This window comes from Tupaia chinensis, unplaced genomic scaffold (genome assembly GCF_000334495.1).
Source record: "Tupaia chinensis unplaced genomic scaffold, TupChi_1.0 Scaffold144378_1, whole genome shotgun sequence".
In the NCBI taxonomy this organism is placed as follows: domain Eukaryota; kingdom Metazoa; phylum Chordata; class Mammalia; order Scandentia; family Tupaiidae; genus Tupaia; species Tupaia belangeri.
Window position 1 is genome coordinate 3,075,741 of NW_006204238.1, and position 17,883 is coordinate 3,093,623.

General features: G+C 36.9%; 1 protein-coding gene across 1 annotated transcript; it reads right to left on the reverse strand.

Annotated features, from left to right (window-relative positions):
* Window positions 1-2,523: 2,523 nt before the first annotated feature.
* Window positions 2,524-17,876, reverse strand: RIMOC1 (RAB7A interacting MON1-CCZ1 complex subunit 1). The gene is made up of 6 exons (XM_006166966.3): window positions 17,755-17,876; window positions 14,347-14,453; window positions 11,813-11,959; window positions 10,301-10,432; window positions 9,288-9,402; window positions 2,524-7,530 (listed from the first exon to the last, which is right to left on the reverse strand). The coding sequence occupies exons 1-6, from the start codon at window positions 17,852-17,854 to the stop codon at window positions 7,247-7,249; spliced, it is 885 nt and encodes a 294-aa protein (XP_006167028.1). The 5' UTR covers window positions 17,855-17,876; the 3' UTR covers window positions 2,524-7,246.
* Between the last annotated feature and the right edge of the window lie 7 nt (window positions 17,877-17,883).

Below are 17,883 nucleotides of genomic sequence, written 5' to 3' on the forward strand. Positions count from 1 at the left end.
GGCCTCATTACAAGGTAATTTACTGCATAGATTAGGAGAATGAACTCTATAGGTTAAAAAAAAAATAGTACTATGCATCAGTCATTTTCAAATAGATTACCTCACTTAGTCTAATACGAAGAACACTGCTTCCAAACTAGACCTCTGTTGCTTATAGGAGTATTTTGATATAGTGTATTAAATATCAAAACTTAAAATCTTCTAAAGATTATTTAGTGAAGAGCGACAGTGTCTGCTGTACCATTAATGATAAAAACACACCCCGATAAAAATAATCCTGTGGTTTAAAAATCCATTCTTCTTTGGCTTGCCCCATAGCCTAGTGATCAAGGGAGCTGGATCTCCCTTGGCTGACCTCAGTTTGAGCCCTGGCCCAGTGGCTCAATAGCAAGTCAGACTTGTGTGCTAGCATACCCCAAATCTGACAGGATGGAGAAGTGGAAAAGGGTTTGCAGCCTGACTATGGCAAACAAGTCCTCTGGCAACTCGAAAAGAAAAAGGAAGAAAGAAAATTCCATTCTTGAGAATGGAAGTAATAATGAAGTTTAATGTTTTAATCTCCACATAATCTGCTTTAAATCCATTATCAACCAGTAATTGTTTACAACATCCAGAACATGCAACTTCCCATTCTCTTTGTGAAACTATTCAGAGTTATCCAAACATGGATATTCCAAATTTCTCAATGATCCTCTGTCTACCATTATTTTATTCTCAGTTGTCAAAACATTCCCTCGCATCTAACACAAATCATGTTGAAAAATTGTTAAATTTTGCCTTTAGTCTTTAGAGGAGTCAGCATCTTTAGAGAACTATTGTCTGTAAAGCTCATAGTAGACTGTTGAACATATAATTCATATGTATCAGCACAAAAGTGCCTATGTTCAACAATGCACACTTGATGTTTACTGGCATGAATTTACTGTGAAAAAGTAAATATCTGAAAATCTAAATGTCCTGTGAGGTATCAAGACAACAAAAAAGAACCATTAACTGATTAACTGTGGACAAATTATACCACTTTAAGAGAAAACTGAAGCATTGCTGTGTATTTAAGCCACCAACTGGATACAGCTCATTTATCTTAATTTGCTTTGCATTTTTAGGTTTTTTTTTTTTTTTTTGCTTTAGCTTTAATCTTGTTTTGTTACTATATATACACAGTTCCTAAGTACAAAATTAAAATATATTTAGAGAAATCTAGCTTCCATCTTGGTCCTTTCCATCTGCTTCCTCTCCTTCTGATCCCCATCACAGGCAACCATTTTTTAGCTTTGGTTATCCTTCCAAAAAAGTACACACAGACTCACACAGCTTGTATCCCCTTTTTAATATATAGTATTATACTATATTATATTCTTCTCTACCTTACTTCTAACTTAAGTTCACTTCCTAGCATTACATACAAAAAGTTATTGTTTTTTATAGCTACATTACTCAATCATGCAGATATTCAAAGGTTTAGAACAATCTATTTTAAAGTAGGGTATGTGTGTTAAATAGATTGTTAATATTTATGACACCAGCAGTTGGAGTTGCTGGACTGCTACATAGTTGACACAGTTTGAGTCCAGAACTGGCAGCTTAAAACTAATGATAGGCATGTGTATGTGTGAGCCCAAAATCCCGAAAAAAGAGTAGAGAAGGGATTGTGGTATGGCCATCCCCCATACGAGGGGATTTTTCACTGTCTTTCTCTCTTTCGGGCGAGTGTATGCAACCTATGGCAAAAAAAACTCAAAAAAAAAAAAAAAAGATTGTTAATATTTAATTTAATGCTTTTGACTTATGAGTTAAGAGATCAAAAGGTACCAGAAACCAAATCAATCAGGCTGATTGGTAAATGTGGAAGTATTGAGTATATTCAATATGTAGATGATGAACACATCTAAATACAATATGTGTTTTAATTTGGCGGGTAGAATAAAATTTTTTTGAAAATTAAATATAAGTTTTCTATCAGCCATATCCACAAAAAAATTTCAGATGCCTATCTGGCACATGTTTTCTTCTTTGAAACCTGCTTTTTATCTAGAATGACCAGCGCAACTTAAACTAAGGAAAAGGCAGTGTTTACTGTCCAGAACAAACATTTGTCACTCAACTGTGCAGGCTAATGAGCATTTCAATAGCATGCTGACCAAGATATGCCTACACACAGACCCAGACATTAAGGATAAGAATAATAGTATCAATCAGCTAACTCCTTTGTACTCTTACCATGTACTAGGTACTAACCTAAAGCACCTAGAACATTAGCCATTTAATTTTCTATCCTGTGAGGTAGATACTATTAAAATTCTTGTGTTGAAAAGCCAAAGAAAGGCTAAGTAACTTATATAGACTCATACTGTTAGGGCATGCCATGGCTGTGTAAACTCAGGTCTTCTGGCTTTAGAGCTCACAAACCTAACTACTGTATGCTACTCATTCTGAAAGTTATTAAAACCAAAAGAAATTATCATTCTCAAGTTACAAGTCTTCATTCTGAGGCAATAATCAAATATAAAAGAAAACAAGAAATAGGGGAATATGGTTTTATTTTAAAAAAGAAAAGTTATATGCTCTCAAACATTTTACTTAGAAATTTTCACAAGTAATAAAACAAAAAAAAAAACAGTAAAGAACACCAGCATGGATGCATACTGTAATTACTAAATGTATCTTAATGTAGTACTTCCATAATATATTACCTCATGTTGTATTTTAAAAAGAATACAGGGAAGTGATACTACAATATTACAGAACTACAGATTTCTACATTCCAGCAGATGGAGTACTTATATTGAAGCCAGAAAAGCAGCCCTGAAAGGTGGAATGAGCAAAGAGACAAACAATCTAAAACTAGTTCATCAACCAGCTGTGGATTTTTACAAATGCCACCTAAATGAATCTTGAAATGCCTTTCAAAAGCAGAACTGTAAAGCTAGGAATGTAATTTATTGTGGGGTATCAGCTGTGACTCTCACCCAAGTATGCTTGTTCACAAAGGAATTAAGGGAAAGTCTTTTGATCATAGTTTGCACCTTAATCAGCATCAAATAACTTCTAGTAGGCAGAAACTGTACAAATTAGCAAAGCAGAAAGGTCTTTAAGTCTCAAAGCCAAGTTTATACAAGAAAATTCTCATTCGAAAGAGCCATACAAATTTAAGGATTCTGAAAGGTTCTTTGTTAACAGAGTGTCAATTTTATTAGCTATTAGAGAATTCAAAGTGAAGAGAAATCTCAAGTGTTATAAAATACAACAGGGCCTTTAGGTATTATTTATGTTACCATTAGTAAATTCCACACTGGAGAAAAAACATTTAAATGTAACCAAAACGAGAAAGTCATAAGCAGTGACTCAATCGTTACTTCTTTATCAGAACTACGGTGACAGAAACTTTCTGAACGTATTGAATATACGAGCCCTTAAACCAAGAGGGTGGAAGTTGAAGACACAAAAGCTAAAGTAAGAGACAGATACTTGCTAAGAGGTGCCTTCCCAACCACCCTAAATCAAACAGTACTGTTCCCCATGTCACGGTAGCCCCTTATTCTAAGACTTTCCGTATGTGAAGTATTTAATTTCTTGAGGTTACTTCATTCTAAATGAAACAGATTTACTTAGCAGACTTAACTGTACAATGTGTGTTAATCATTGTTTTATAATACACCAGAGGAAAAAAAACACTTGATTGTAATGTTGTGGTCTACAAACTATTCTCTAACTGTGTAGGGCACAGGAAGTTATACAAAAAGCACCCAGTAATACCCTCATATTTGTACCAACCAAAAAAAAAGACCCAGGTGGCTCACAGGGTCATGAAGGCAAAAATGGAAATTCTCAGCTTCTGAAGAGAAAATGCTCTTGTATTCTCAGGTTCAGAATCTAAACACTTATTCCTCTAGATCCTTTATATATCCCTATAGAGGGCATGGCAGTTTGGAATTTAACAGCAGCAAACATTTTGTGCAGAGTTTGGCATTTAGAATCATGCCTTATTAATTAAAAAAGCATGACTGATGGCCTACCATGCATTGATGTATGTATGTATAAGGTACATTTTTTACACATACTGTAAAAGGTGAAGTTTTAAAATGTGGTATTCACCACTTAGTAAGGAAAACATATAGCCATGTGATTAGTGTGCTAACATGGGAGGGGATTAAGGGAACACAATAAAGGGGAACCTTATTTTGACTGGAAAGGGCTAAAGAAGCCTATGGATACAATACCACTGAAGTTAAGTCCTGAAAGGTTAAACAGGTGTTCACTTGGCCACAAAGGACACAGAGTAATGATGTCTATAATCGTACTGAGGCTGAAAAAACACAAGAGCACACCTAGGAAAAAAACTGTAAGTATTTGTAATTGATCCTGATACTCTAAGAGGAGGAGGGATAGTCTGTGGTTCTTAAAACCATATTAAAAATTATTTAAAATCTTTATACTTAGAAAGCACAAAGGTATTTTATAATACAAACTTTTAAAATGCTAAGTTAAATAAAAATCTTCTTAGCTGTGTAAAGATAAGCAATGGGGCTGGGGTGGGATGGGAAGAGATAACCTTGCCCCAAAGGCTCTATCAGAAATTTTACACTTATCAGGAAGGAGTCTGGGTTTCACATATTTGAACACTGAAGAGCTACACAAAATTACACAGGATGACTGCAGAAAGGAGGCTGGGAAGGTAGGCATTCTGTGTTGCTCTGCTCTGTGGAAGATCCAAAGAAGAGACAACATGAAGCAAAAAAAAATGAAAGAAGAGGATGTGCTGTTTGGATATACTGAACTTAAAATCACTATGGGATGCTTGCCCATGTGAAAAATATAGTAGGCAATTGGAAATAAGGTCTAGAGAGCAAGAGAGAAGATAGGATTCAAGTTAAAGTTTGAGTCAGCCTGATAATACAAGTGGTGAAGCAAGTATCCATGGCTATAAATGGAACTGTGTAAGAGTACTTAAGAGTAAGAGGAGGAGGTCTAGCCATGGTAGCACAAGCAGCAAAGACACTGTGCTCTGCAGGCTGGGACCACATGGGAGGACCGAGGTCAAGTGCTAGTTCAACCTAAAGGCCAGGCAGGCGGTATGTGCCTATGTGGTATGACTTGGGGAAGTTGAGGCAGGAGGATCGTGAACTCCAGGGTGGCATGAGCAACATAGTGAGACTGACTTAAAAAAGATAAAAGCCAGGCATGGTGGCACCTGCCTGAAGTCTGAGCTGGGAGACTGAGACAGGAAGGCTCCAAGACAGAGAGACCCAGCCTTTTTTAAAATGAAAGAAAAGGAAAAACATAATGGAAGGATACAATTCTAGTCAAGATTAGCACCTAAGAAGTGGGTAAAAAAATGAGACAAGGAAAATGAGGGAGACAGCGGAGATGAAATCTCTAAATAGATTAGCCTTCAACAGGAGGTAAGCAATCTCTTTTCCTCTAAAATAGGAAAAAATGAGTAAAGTTGGTAAATATATAAGTTGACCTCCTCATAACTCACAATTTTCTGTAAGACAGTAGAAGGGACTATGTGTTAGGGGAGGGGTTGAAAGCCTAATAAAAATGATGAAGGTTGGCTCAGCCACAGTGGGAAAACACAGAAAGGTCACCATGGTAATAAATAAAAGGCTTCATTGAGAAACCATCTCAAGTTGAAGCAAGACACTTGTAGTGATTCCACTTTGAAGGACTGCATGCCCTTTTCTCAGAACTCAGAATTCCAGAAAAGATAGGTAATGGGGTTAATTGAATGTTGAGGACTTCAGAATGATTAGAAATTTGGAAGAAGGAACAACTGATGAGAGCAGTTCATACAGGTAAACAGGAAAGCAGCAAAATCTAAACCTGACGGTAAGGGGAGTAAAGGAAGCAGTCAAGAAAGGTGGCTGGCCCAGGCTCTGTGGCCCTGTTAGAGGCAGATCACACTCCAAAGCTGGAAGCCACATGCCAATGGCAGTTTGAGTTCTCAGCATTAAAAACATGCTGGACACGCACTTGTAGCTAGGATTTGGACAGGCTGGAGATAGGAGGAGATGGCAGTGTAGCCAAGGCTTGTGGAAGGAGTTTCTCCACTGTGCGCACATCTGTGCACGTATGTCCACACATAGACACTCTTATCTCGAGTTAAAAGGAAAGGAAAAAGAGGTTGTGAAGAAGCTAAAGTATGTAGAAAGAAATGAGAGAGAAAATGAATAAAAACAGTGAAAAAACTGGAAAGATGAGAATTGTCATGGATTATTGAAATGTGGTATTTCAAAAAGATGGTAACGTTCAACGTATCGCTGGAAGTAAGTAGCTGGAATGTGATAAAGTCAATGAGAAAGAAGTCCAGGATACCAGCCTACTTTTAGACAGATTGTTCCAAGATGACAACAGGAGCTGAGGTAGACGTAAAGACCATGAGCAAGATATTAAGTCAGGCACTCTGGCCTTTAGCACTCATCCTTACTATTAAAGGCAAAAATACTAGAATGTCAGAGTTTTAAAAGATGTGCCCTAATGTAACACAGTATTAAAAGGTGTGCCCTAAACGTATGTGAACTAATGGTAGACTAACCTAACCTGGTTTTTATCTTTATTACACTACTCACTTGAGAAGTCATGTATATTCTTTTAAAATTAGGAAAATCATTTTTACATTTTTATAAAATGCTTAAGGTAAAGTAAAAACTTCAAATATAATTACTAATACATGGCGAAATTAAACACAGTGAATCCTATATGGATTCTCCTGTATGGAGTCTTTCATTATTTACCATAATAGAAATGAAATTTAAATATAGTCATAATCTTTCATTTTGCCTACGTTGATATACATACTATGTATTCAAAGCAATGAGGCAATTGAATTTTAAGCTTTGAAACATGATATAGTTCAAGATAGGGAGTTTAAAAATTATCTGTAGATGATTACAATGTTTAGTTATGTATATTTTACCAAATAAGAAAAAAAACTAAAGTAATAGGAAAAAATTGTTTTCAAGTAAATTGGGTTCCTTCTTATAATTAGTGACAGGGTATCTGTAGTTCAAGCTGACTTAGAATAACATACATGCCATTTTAGAAATTAAAACAACATTTCTTCATGAGTTTAAGAATGTATAATAGAAGATGGTGATGACATTTAAAGATGGGTAACCATTCTGGATATCCTTATGTACTGTTTTGTTCTCAAATTCAGTGCCAATGTCTTCTGTTCTAGAATTTTCTTTTCCATTTCATGGGTCCTTTTGTTTTTCTGTTTGGAAAAAACTGGATGGATTTACTAGTTACAGCGAAGCTGAAAGAAGTTTAAAATTTGTTTTGCATTCGTTGTATTCCATTCTTGTTCTTTCAGGGGTCCTTCACACACAGATACATACTTTTTCAAAATTTTTTCTCCAACTTCTCGGAAATCTAGGGGTTCTTTGTGTGTAGTGCAGCTCGCTCCACAAACATCAGTATCCACTTCATGATTCTCTGGCTGTTGATCTGCACAATGCTTCAATCCCCAGTAACACATTTCTCCACTGTACATCATGGCCAGCAAGTGAATGTCACTAAATATTCCTAGGAAAATTATTTAGATTGAGAGAATTATAAGTTTAAAAAGAAACGCTTGTTATCAAAATTCTAATAAATTCCTTTGTCATTAAGAATTCCTCACTTAACAGTAAAAAAAAGTAAACATCATTAATGCAATCTTCATTTAATTGCCATTTTTACTTCTATTTTATGTATAAAAGAGGCTTACTACATAAGTTGAGTATTATCAAAGAAATTTTAAAAAGAACCAATAAGGTACGTGTTCTTAATGTATTTGGAATACTTAAGACCTTTTTAAAAATCTAATTTTATCAATGGAATCCCTCCCAGAATACACATTCCAATTCTACCAACAATTTCAGAGTACTCATAAACACCCTGAATATCTCTACTATGACTGCAACCTTTTTTTTTAAAAAAGAGATTTTTGGTTTTAGGGTGCATGTACTTGCCAGAGATTAAGGAGAGACAGAAAATGCAAAATGGGAGTGGCCATGCCACAATCCTTTCTCCTCTACTCTCCTCTTGGGATTTTGGGCATGCATGCACATGTGCCCAGTGTGAGTTTCAAGCCACCAGGTCTGGGACTTGAACTGCAGTTGACCATATGGGAGTCCAGCACCTTAAGCGCTATGCCACTTGCTAGCCCCATGGCCACAACTTTCGTTCTACAAATACTACAGGATTACTGGTCAAGTTAATAGCCATGTAACTTATACCTATTATATTTCTCTAAGAGTCTACAGAAATGATCATAATCATGTCCCTGAGAAGCCACACAATTCCAAATTACTAAAGGTGATAAATTACACCCAAGATACTTTGTATTCCCAGGAATAAAGAATACATTGCAGGATTTTCAACAATTTCAGCACATTCTTCTTACGGGTAGTTTTTCCAGTAGGCAATCATATAATTAAACATTTAAAGGGCACGAAGTTTGAAAGACAAACAGACCTGGAATCAAAAAGATCTGGGTATAAATTACTAGCTTTGAAAGACTCTGGGTAAGTCACCAAAGATCTCTGAATCTCAGTTTGTAAATCTGAAAAATGATTCCATAAGCCCTACTTTGATTCAGGGAGTCTTTGTAATGAACACATGAAATAAAATGTATGCATTTCAGAAGCCAGAGGTGTCACTTAAATATCTGACCATTTAACTTCTTTTTTTTTCTCTTTTTTTTTTTTTGGAGAGGTTTTTGCTATAGGGCGCGTGCGCTCGCCAGACAGACAGAGACGTAGAGACAGAAAGTGAGAAATCACCCCCCAGGGGGGATGGCCACACCGCAATCCCTTCTCCTCCATTCTCTTCTCGGGATCTTGGGCATGCATGCACACGTGCCCAGCGTGAGTTTTAAGCCACCAGGTCTGGGACGCGAACCGCAGTCGACTACGTGGGAGTCCAGCGACATAGCCATTACGCTAACTGCTGGTTCCCTGGTCATTTAACTTAAGGCTACAAATGTGCAAATAACAGATTTATTCTAATATTCAGGTACTTATTGATTAAAAAAGGTGCCCTGAGAGCCAGCAGGTGGCGTAGTGGTTATGGCACTGGACCCTATATGGCCAACTGAGTCATTTGACTCCTGTACCTGATGGCTTGGAAAACATGCTGGGCAAGTGTGTGTGGGCACCCAAATCTCAAGAAGAGAATGGAAGAAAATGGACTGTGGCATAGCCTTCTCACCTGAAGGCTCTCACTCTCTCCCTCTCTTTGCTCCTCTCTGATGAGCACACATGCAAAAACAAAAACAAACAAAAAAGAGATCACTTTACCTGCACTTAGTAATTTAGCCGTATCTAGGTCTTGGAAAGAAACTCCTTCATTTAACTGGATAGGACACCGATAATTTAGCATCTGTAGCAAGTAACTGATTCCATCAACAAGGTACTACATAAAAGAAAGTCAAAGCCAAAGAACTGAAAGTAGTATATGCAAAGTTGCATAAACGTTGAACAGCAATTTTTTCTCATTCTTTACTCAAGAAAAAAAATACAGATACATCTTATGGCTACTACATTTCAATGATGTAAGAACCCACCACCCAAAGACTTTCCTTCCAAATAGTCCAATCAGTAAGAGTACAAAAAAAATAAAATAAAAATATAAAGTTAACCAAGAACATGTGTTTTAGTAATACACTTGTCAAAAATGTTTTCAGGGGAAGATACAGATAGAAGACAAAGTTGTATACAACATACCTCATTAAAATTAGGGATGCACTTATTATAATTTAGAAGCATGATCAAATAATCGAATTCATATCTAAAAGTGAGACCTCCTATTTCCAAGTCTACCCTAACTGTGAGTACATTTAATCCAAGTTAAAATCCTTAGTGATTAAACATTAAGGGCCATCAATTTGAATTTCATGATTTTTGTCAGAATGGTTGAGATGAACAAAGGAACCACAATTTTCTGGAGGCAAGGTTATAAGCTTCTTTAGCAGTGATTTGCTGACAGTAATTTGCTCATAACCATGTGTCCTCTCCCAGTAAAAAATGTTTCGAAATTAATACAGTGTATCTTGTATTTTCAAAATAAAAATACTGAGCTTAGCCAAAAACATGTAGTACTTACAAGCTTAAACAAAAGCATATAGAACTTGCAAGTTTATAAAATGCTTTAGCGTGTTACCTCAGTCTTCTCAAGAACCCCAATTGTTTGAGATTGTATACGTAGTAAGTAAAAGAACTAGAACACAATCCCAGGTCCTTTGATCACATTACTCTTACTACTATGACAAAAAAAGTCAACAATCAGAAATGTGTAAGAAATATCTTTTCACCTTTTTAAGTAAACTAGATTTTCTCAAGAGCCAATCTCTCCGTTTGGTCAGAGAATGACAGTACATATACAGCAGGGCTCCTCGTCGCCAAGAGAGACATTCCAGTAGCTCATCCCCAAGCAAATCGCAGTGCTGAAACATCAAAAAGACTCAGCTAACGAGAAATCTGATGTCTATCACAGTCCAAAGTACTTCAAACCACTGAGCAATTGAAAGCACTCTCATTTCAAAAACTGTGCCCCTTGTTTAAGTTCAAAGTAAGGAATGTATTGCTTTGAATCACTTAGAAATAAGGAAACCTACTGCCAAGTGAAAATTAAAATAACTACTTCAATTTATAGTTTTACAAAAGAATGTTTAAAATATTTAGGGACTAGCAGATGGTATAACGGTTAAGTCGCTGGACTCACACATAGTAGATCGTGGTTTGGGTTGTGGCTTAAAACTCACGCTGGGCACATGTGCATCCATGCCCAAAATCCCAAGAGAATGGAGGAGAAGGGACTGCTGCATGGCCTTACCCCCTTGGGGGAGGGTCTTCTAGCTTTCTGTCTCTCTCTCTCTCTCTCTCCAGGAAGTGCATCGACCCTACAGAAAAAAATTTCTCTCAGAAAAAAAAAAAAATTTAGCAGCAAATTCCACTAGCATATTTGAAATACAAGTAGACCATAATCTGATTAAAAAGGTCACTTTTCAGAAATATTTCTCTTTCACTATTGCTAAAATAATGAAGAGCTATACCCAAAAAACAATTTTAATACATCGTAACTTTTATAGTGGGTGCCATTTAAATCTGAGGATGATTGTATTCCCTTAGCTTCCCCAGTTAAATGCATAGAGCAAAGATAATATGTAGGCACATAGTCACTGTAGTTCGGTGATTGAAGATAAGAAACTATCTGCTTGAAAGAGTATCCAAGACTAGAGATATGAATCTCAGAATCATCTAAATAGAGATAGCAGTGAAAAGCATGTGAACAGGTTGTCAAACAAAGATAGAATGGAGACTATCAGGAAGAGATAGCTCTGAGACATATCTCCATTTCTAGAATGGAAGAGAAGGGACTTGGTAGAGTGAGATCAAGAGAAGGCTCTGCAGAGATGAGGAAGAAACATGAGCATGCTGAGTCTCTGGGACCAGGTGCCTAATGCTAGGATGCAGCAAACATTTAGGAGGATGAAGACTGTAAAAAGGAATATTCGTGATAATTAGATTCCAGGTAACTTTCAAGAGAACACAGATCTGCAAAGTAAAGGGAGCAGAACTAGGAAGCATCCTGTAGAAAATGATTAGGCACTGCAATTATAATTCTACTATGCAAATATTCTGAAACATATTTAGTAAAATGGTACTTTAGTTGTAACACTAGTCTAATGTGTGAACAACGCTCCCTCCCTTGATTTTAATTTAAAACAAATTAAAGATAAAATGAAGAACAATACAGACTCCCAAGAGCAGGACTGACAGAACGGGCAGCATTGCACCACAATGCACAGAAGGGTAAAACTTACTTTTGGTTGCATATTATTTTCTTTAGCTAAAATTTCTGGTTCTGAAAGAAAGCTGATCAGTTCTTTTACTTTCTGTGAAGATGAGTCTTCAGGAAAATCTTCATCTACAAGTTTGTTCTCCTCAAAATATGTCATGTCTAAAATAGCCTAAAGAAAAAGAGAAAAAAGTATTGATAAATGATTTAAAACTTGAAATAATTCTTAAGTTTACCCTCACATTTATAGATGCTTTATTAGACATTTCAATCCTCTGGCACAGTAAGCAAAGTAGCTTTAAACATAATCTGAAAAAGACTTTATAGAAAACTTTTTAAGTATTTTACTACAATTGAAATAGATTTGTGTTTTCATTAACATAGATTAATCATATACAATAATAAAAATGTCCTTAATAATTATATTCTTTGCTATTTATACATATATAATCCCTGAAAATTTTCTGCTGCATCAAGTTAAGGTCACCACCCTTAGCTGCATACAATGAATTTCAAAGGGCTTGTTTTCCCACAAGTAGAGTCAGCATTCGGGAAATATGTATGTCGCCACCTGGTAGAGAGCACATACCGTCAACATTATGCAAATTGCACACTAAGTCCCCAGCATTAATAAATACATGAGCTCTTCTGTTCTAGCACCCCTAAGCTCTCCAATTCTTCTTTTTTTTTTAAGTTTACTACTTTTTTCATGAGAGGAGAGGACACACCAACAGGGTCTTCCAACTGTGATCCACCCCTAGTCTTGGCCGCCCCAATCCTGACCACGCATGTTCCTGGTATATAAAGGACAAGAATGCGGGACCTTTTCATGTAGGTCTAATATCGCAGAACTGTGTGTTACTACTGTGCCACAAGGTGGCCTCTCCTTTTGTTTTCATCTATGGTCTGAATGAAGAAGCTGAATTCTAATGACATTTCTACACTAATGACCTAACCAAGGACAAGTCAGTTTTTGTCTTTTCTGAGCCTCAATTTCTTCACTGGTGAAATGGAAAATTGGTGAAATAGTTTTCACACTTCCTTGCTTTGAGGATTAAGTATGCACACATACACACACACACACACACACACACACACACACACACACAGTGCATTTGGAACATTACATAGCACATAGTGTTCCTTAAGTGGTGTTATTGTGTGGAAGGCCTATGCCAGGAGGAGTTTTCACACTTCCTTGCTTTGAGGATTAAGTATGCACACATACACACACACACACACACACACACACACACACAGTGCATTTGGAACATTACATAGCACATAGTGTTCCTTAAGTGGTGTTATTGTGTGGAAGGCCTATGCCAGGAGGAAGAGAACAATGGAAAAGGACCTGATGATTCAGAACTATCAACAGGGTTCAATCAGATGTGGGAAATTTAAGGCTGTCTTCTAAGGCTTTTGCCCTATTCTTGGAGATACATTAAAATATATAAAATATTATCAAATGAAAGAAATGAGATGACATCACCATACACAGATAGGCAGAGTCTTCTAAAAAGGAAATAAAGCTAGGCAAAGTACCTGCCAAATTACAACAGTTCTTTGAGGTTCGTGAATAGGCTTATTCAGCCATGTCTGATGATAGAAACCACGTTTATGTCTATCCTAACACAAAGTACAGTGCCAGGCATGTAAATGCTACAATGTGCACTTTGGAAGCTTAACTTAGTTTATTCTACTTTCTATAACTACTTCTATAGCCCTTAGCAATCAAAGCAAAGCATATGAAAGCACTCTATCTATCAACTACAAAGTGCCATACAAATGTCAGTTACTATTATGAAGTTGTATTTCTTACTGTCAGCTTGTCTCAGTAGTGTTTAAGAAAACAGGTGTTATCCAGAGAGGCCTGAATTCAAAAGGAAGGTAAAAGAGAAAAGAGGAAACAGAAAAAACCTGTATGTATGACATTAGTAGGGGAAAGTCATGGAATTTCTACAGAAAGGTGAATTTTAGAGTCTCCCACACCCCCTGAAGCCTCCAAGAGCTTGGAGATTGTCTACACTGATGTTTTGCTTAATTACCTATAAAAGGGAGCAATTCTGTTATCTGCAAGATTTTTTTCATGATTTTTACCAACTCCTCTAATAAATCTTACTTGTTTGCGTACTGCTTCAAAGTTTTGAGTCCATATACTTTATACATACAATGTTTTGAACAAAGTTAAACACTTGAAATAAAGAATAAACTAATTTCGGGGCCTGCAAGTGGTTAAGGCGCTGGACTCCTACATGGCCAACCGTGAATTAAGTCCCAGACCCAGGGGCTTAAAACTCACGCTAGGCGCATGCACATGTGTGTCCAAAATCCTGAGAGGAGAATGGAGGAGAAGGGATTGTAGTATGGCCATCCCCCCGAGGGTGATTTCTCATTTTTTCTCTCAGGTGAACACACACACCCTATAGTAAAAATCTCTCTCTACAAAATAATAATAATAATAATAAGCTAATTTCATAACACCTAAACTTCAAAGTCTACCACCTAAATAAGCAATCTGCCCTTACAAAATGCCACAGAGCACATCTGTTTTAGTACCTGTGTGTAAAGTTCTAGAAGATTTGATGGATTTGAACATTCTTTCTCTTCTCCACACAGGAGTTTCAATTTTTCTAGAGCTGCAGAGGCCCGAATTAAAAAGTGATCTGTAAGGAATAAACACATGGTATTTCACAAAGTTCCAGAGTGCTAGTTAAACATGAAAAGTTACGTACTTGAATTAATAAAAGGAAATTATAGGGTACGGAGAAACAACATGGTAGTAATAATACCTTATCTAAAACACAAAGAATATCATGTCTAATCATAATTAAGTATATTTATCATAGACATATTTTTTCTGGAAAACAAAAATTAAAAAAATCCTAAACCCACCATCACCATTTCTTAAACGCAGTCTGATTTTTTATAATGCTGATGCATTCAAAATATTTATCAAATTTGAAACTTTTACTGGAATAGTACAAATAATATACACAAATCTACAGAAAAGTCTTCTACTGAAAACTTAAAATATATTTCACAAATGAAATTGCAAACATTTTCTAAAAGAACATGATTGACCAAAAGCCTCATGAATATCAATATTCTCAACAATTTTAACTTATATTTATAACTGTGACAACTAAAATTACATACTATAGCTACGTATGTTATTCCTTTAAAAACTAAGAAATGGAACAAACTGAACTCACTAAACTAATTCCTTCAAAACCTGGAAGAAATTAAAATCTTCTAGCACGTTCTCTAATCCAAATCACCCTTCCTTCACCTTCCCTATCTTCTAATTTTTCCCTTTCTCTAAGATTATACTCCATTTACTGCTTCTCTGAGTACCTTTTCTTATCTGTCCACACAAAGTACTATCCACTCTTCTGCAGTACCTCATGCAGTCAATTTGAGATATGCTCATTATCAAGACACTACAGTTCCTGAGTTTGCCCCTAAATATGCCCTTTTCTTCTCAATGGTCAATGGATAGATTATTGCAGCACCTAGTGCGAGCCCATGGGATTCAGCCTCAGTGTTGAAGTGAATGCACCATATGATGGCGTTAAGTTTACACAAATGAAGACTAATCTCCATCTAGACCAAATTCTGATTATTGTAAGATCAATCAAATTGAAAGCTATTGTTTTGCTATCTCTTTCATAAGTAACACACACAAAACAAAAATGCACAAAGATTCTTATTTTTTTAGGGAGAGATTTTTGCTGTAGGATGTGTGCACTTACCAGAGAGGGAGAGAGAGAAAGTGAGAAATCACTCCCCAAGGGGGATGGCCACACCACAATACCTTCTCCTCCATTATCCTCTTGGGATTTTGGGTTGGCACATAGGCACACACACCCTACGTGAGTTTCAAGCCGTGGAATCCATAACTCGAACTCTGCAGTGCCATAGCCACCATACCATGTGCTGGCCCTGTGTTATCTTCTCAAGATGCAAGATTATTTTAAACGTAAAGACCTGCATCAAAATCATTAAATCATTGTGGAAGAAGCATGCTACATGAACTCATGACATAATTACTGTGGGGATAACATAACTTACATTTTGGAACTGTATTTTTACTAGAACCATTTATTTAAAATAAGGACTTGCAAGGCAAAAGATAAAAGTTATTCTGGACCAGTCCCATAGCTCAGTGGTTAAATGCATGTAGGGAGTTGGATCTCACATGGCCAGCCATGGTTCAAAACCCAGACCAGGTGGCTTGAAAACCAAGCAAGCCCAAAATCCTGGTGGGAGGGAGAAATGGAGGATGGGCACTGTGGCATCACCACACTCTGGAGGCGGGAAGGGTGCGTTCTCTCTCCCCTCTGTCTCTCTTTCTGGCATTTAAAAAAAAAAAAAAAAAAGATGACAGTGATTTTTATAGAACTCAGGAAAAAATAATCCTTCTCAAAACATACTTCCAGACAGTAAACAAACTACGTTTGTACAATGAGAAATAAACAAAAATTAGCCAGAAATAAGAAGTCATTCCCAAATAGAATAATGCTTAGCTATATCTGGCTCTGATGTGAAGACATCAGCAACTATGAATCTCTATAATCTAGTATTATATATAGCTTTTACATTAAAGGACACATTTTGAATGTATATTATGTATATTATTTTGTTACATGAGAAAAGAATGTAAGTTCAATTCAAATATGTGCAGCTTTATTTTAATTAATTGTCAAAAAAAGGAAATCTTGCTAGTAATACTTTAATTAGAGCCGATTTCAATACTAAGTAATAACTCATAATAAGCAGTAATGTGGACCACTATTACTATAATTTAATATTAGCAAACTTCCATAAGTATAAAGCCTCCAAACAAAAACACATGGCACATGATTCTTATTTTCAGCCTGAGGCCAGCTAGAATGGATTAAAGACCCTTCCAAGAGAAAATGAAAAACTACTTTTGAGTTCAGTTAATAAGCAAATAAAACCATTCTTCGATCCCTTTTGACTGGTTCAAATGGAGATGGAATTAACTTGGTTACACTTTTAAGTAACAGCTACTACTATCCTTGAGCTAACTATTCATGTGACTCCTGGAATTCACTTATCACAAAAAGTTAGCTTCTTGGACTATGGGTCTTTGAAAAATACACTCCTGACAAGATAATACCGCAAAGACTGTTCACTGAAACTAGTGCACTTCACCATGGACTCAAAAAACTCACCAACTATTCAACTGCTTCTTGAGATTGAACAGGAGTCTCACTATTGTTTTCCTACGAATCTGACAATTGCCTCAGTTCACTAGAATTTTAAAACTTTTTTGTAGTAAACTCTCAAAACTGAAAAAGCAGTAGTGTGGAACCTATTTGCAAACTGAGGAGTAATGAAAAGAGATCTGAATTTCAAGTCAGAAGACCGAGGTAATTTCTCTAAGCCGGTTTTTCCTAGCAGCTAAGACGTTCCCAAAACAAATACAATACAAAGCTCTTGTGAGGACGGAGATGATGTAGGTTGAAAGAACTGTCTACGTTACGTTTGTGTACTGTTTAGTTTTGAATGAGAAACATACGCAGCAATGTAGAACTGTTATACATGCTTATTTATCTTTATTGGATGCAAACCACTAATACTTTGAATACTATCACTCATTTAACCATTTATCTAATGTATACTTTTATGTAGACTCTACCCTTTCCCATTCGCTACCGAAATGGTTAATGCCCATAACACATATCCAGCTGAGATGTAAACAAAACAAACACAGATGTTCACGGGTAATGCAAAATGCGGTTTTTGAAGCAACCAGCTAGGCAGTGCGAGTTCTGTTGGGTGGGAACCTATGGCGCAGCTCGGGTCAGAAGCGCAAGACCTAGGGGCGCGGTGGCGTGGGACCCCCACGGGCCACAGGCCGCAGGCTTCAGTCCACAAGACCCTCGAGTGCCAGCCCTGACCTACCGACCGCCCTAGGCCCCCTCTCCGCTCCCTCACCGTCTTCACCGGCGGCTTCGCTAAGCTGCTGTATGTGCGCCTGAGCCAGGTCCCCGAGCTCTTCCACTCGCCTCACCACACTGGAGCCGGCGGCCGCCATGGCCACAACAGGCGGGGGCGCCCCCGGCC

Bases quoted from the DNA above. Each gene is read 5' to 3' on its own strand.
- RIMOC1 (XM_006166966.3), bottom strand. From the start codon at position 17,854: ATGGCGGCCGCCGGCTCCAGTGTGGTGAGGCGAGTGGAAGAGCTCGGG. The intron at 14,454-17,754 runs GTGAGGGAGCGG...TATTCCTTACAG, and splicing joins CGAAGCCGCCGGTGAAGACG to ATCACTTTTTAATTCGGGCC. The intron at 9,403-10,300 runs GTGAAAAGATAT...TCTTTTATGTAG, and splicing joins AATCTAGTTTACTTAAAAAG to TACCTTGTTGATGGAATCAG.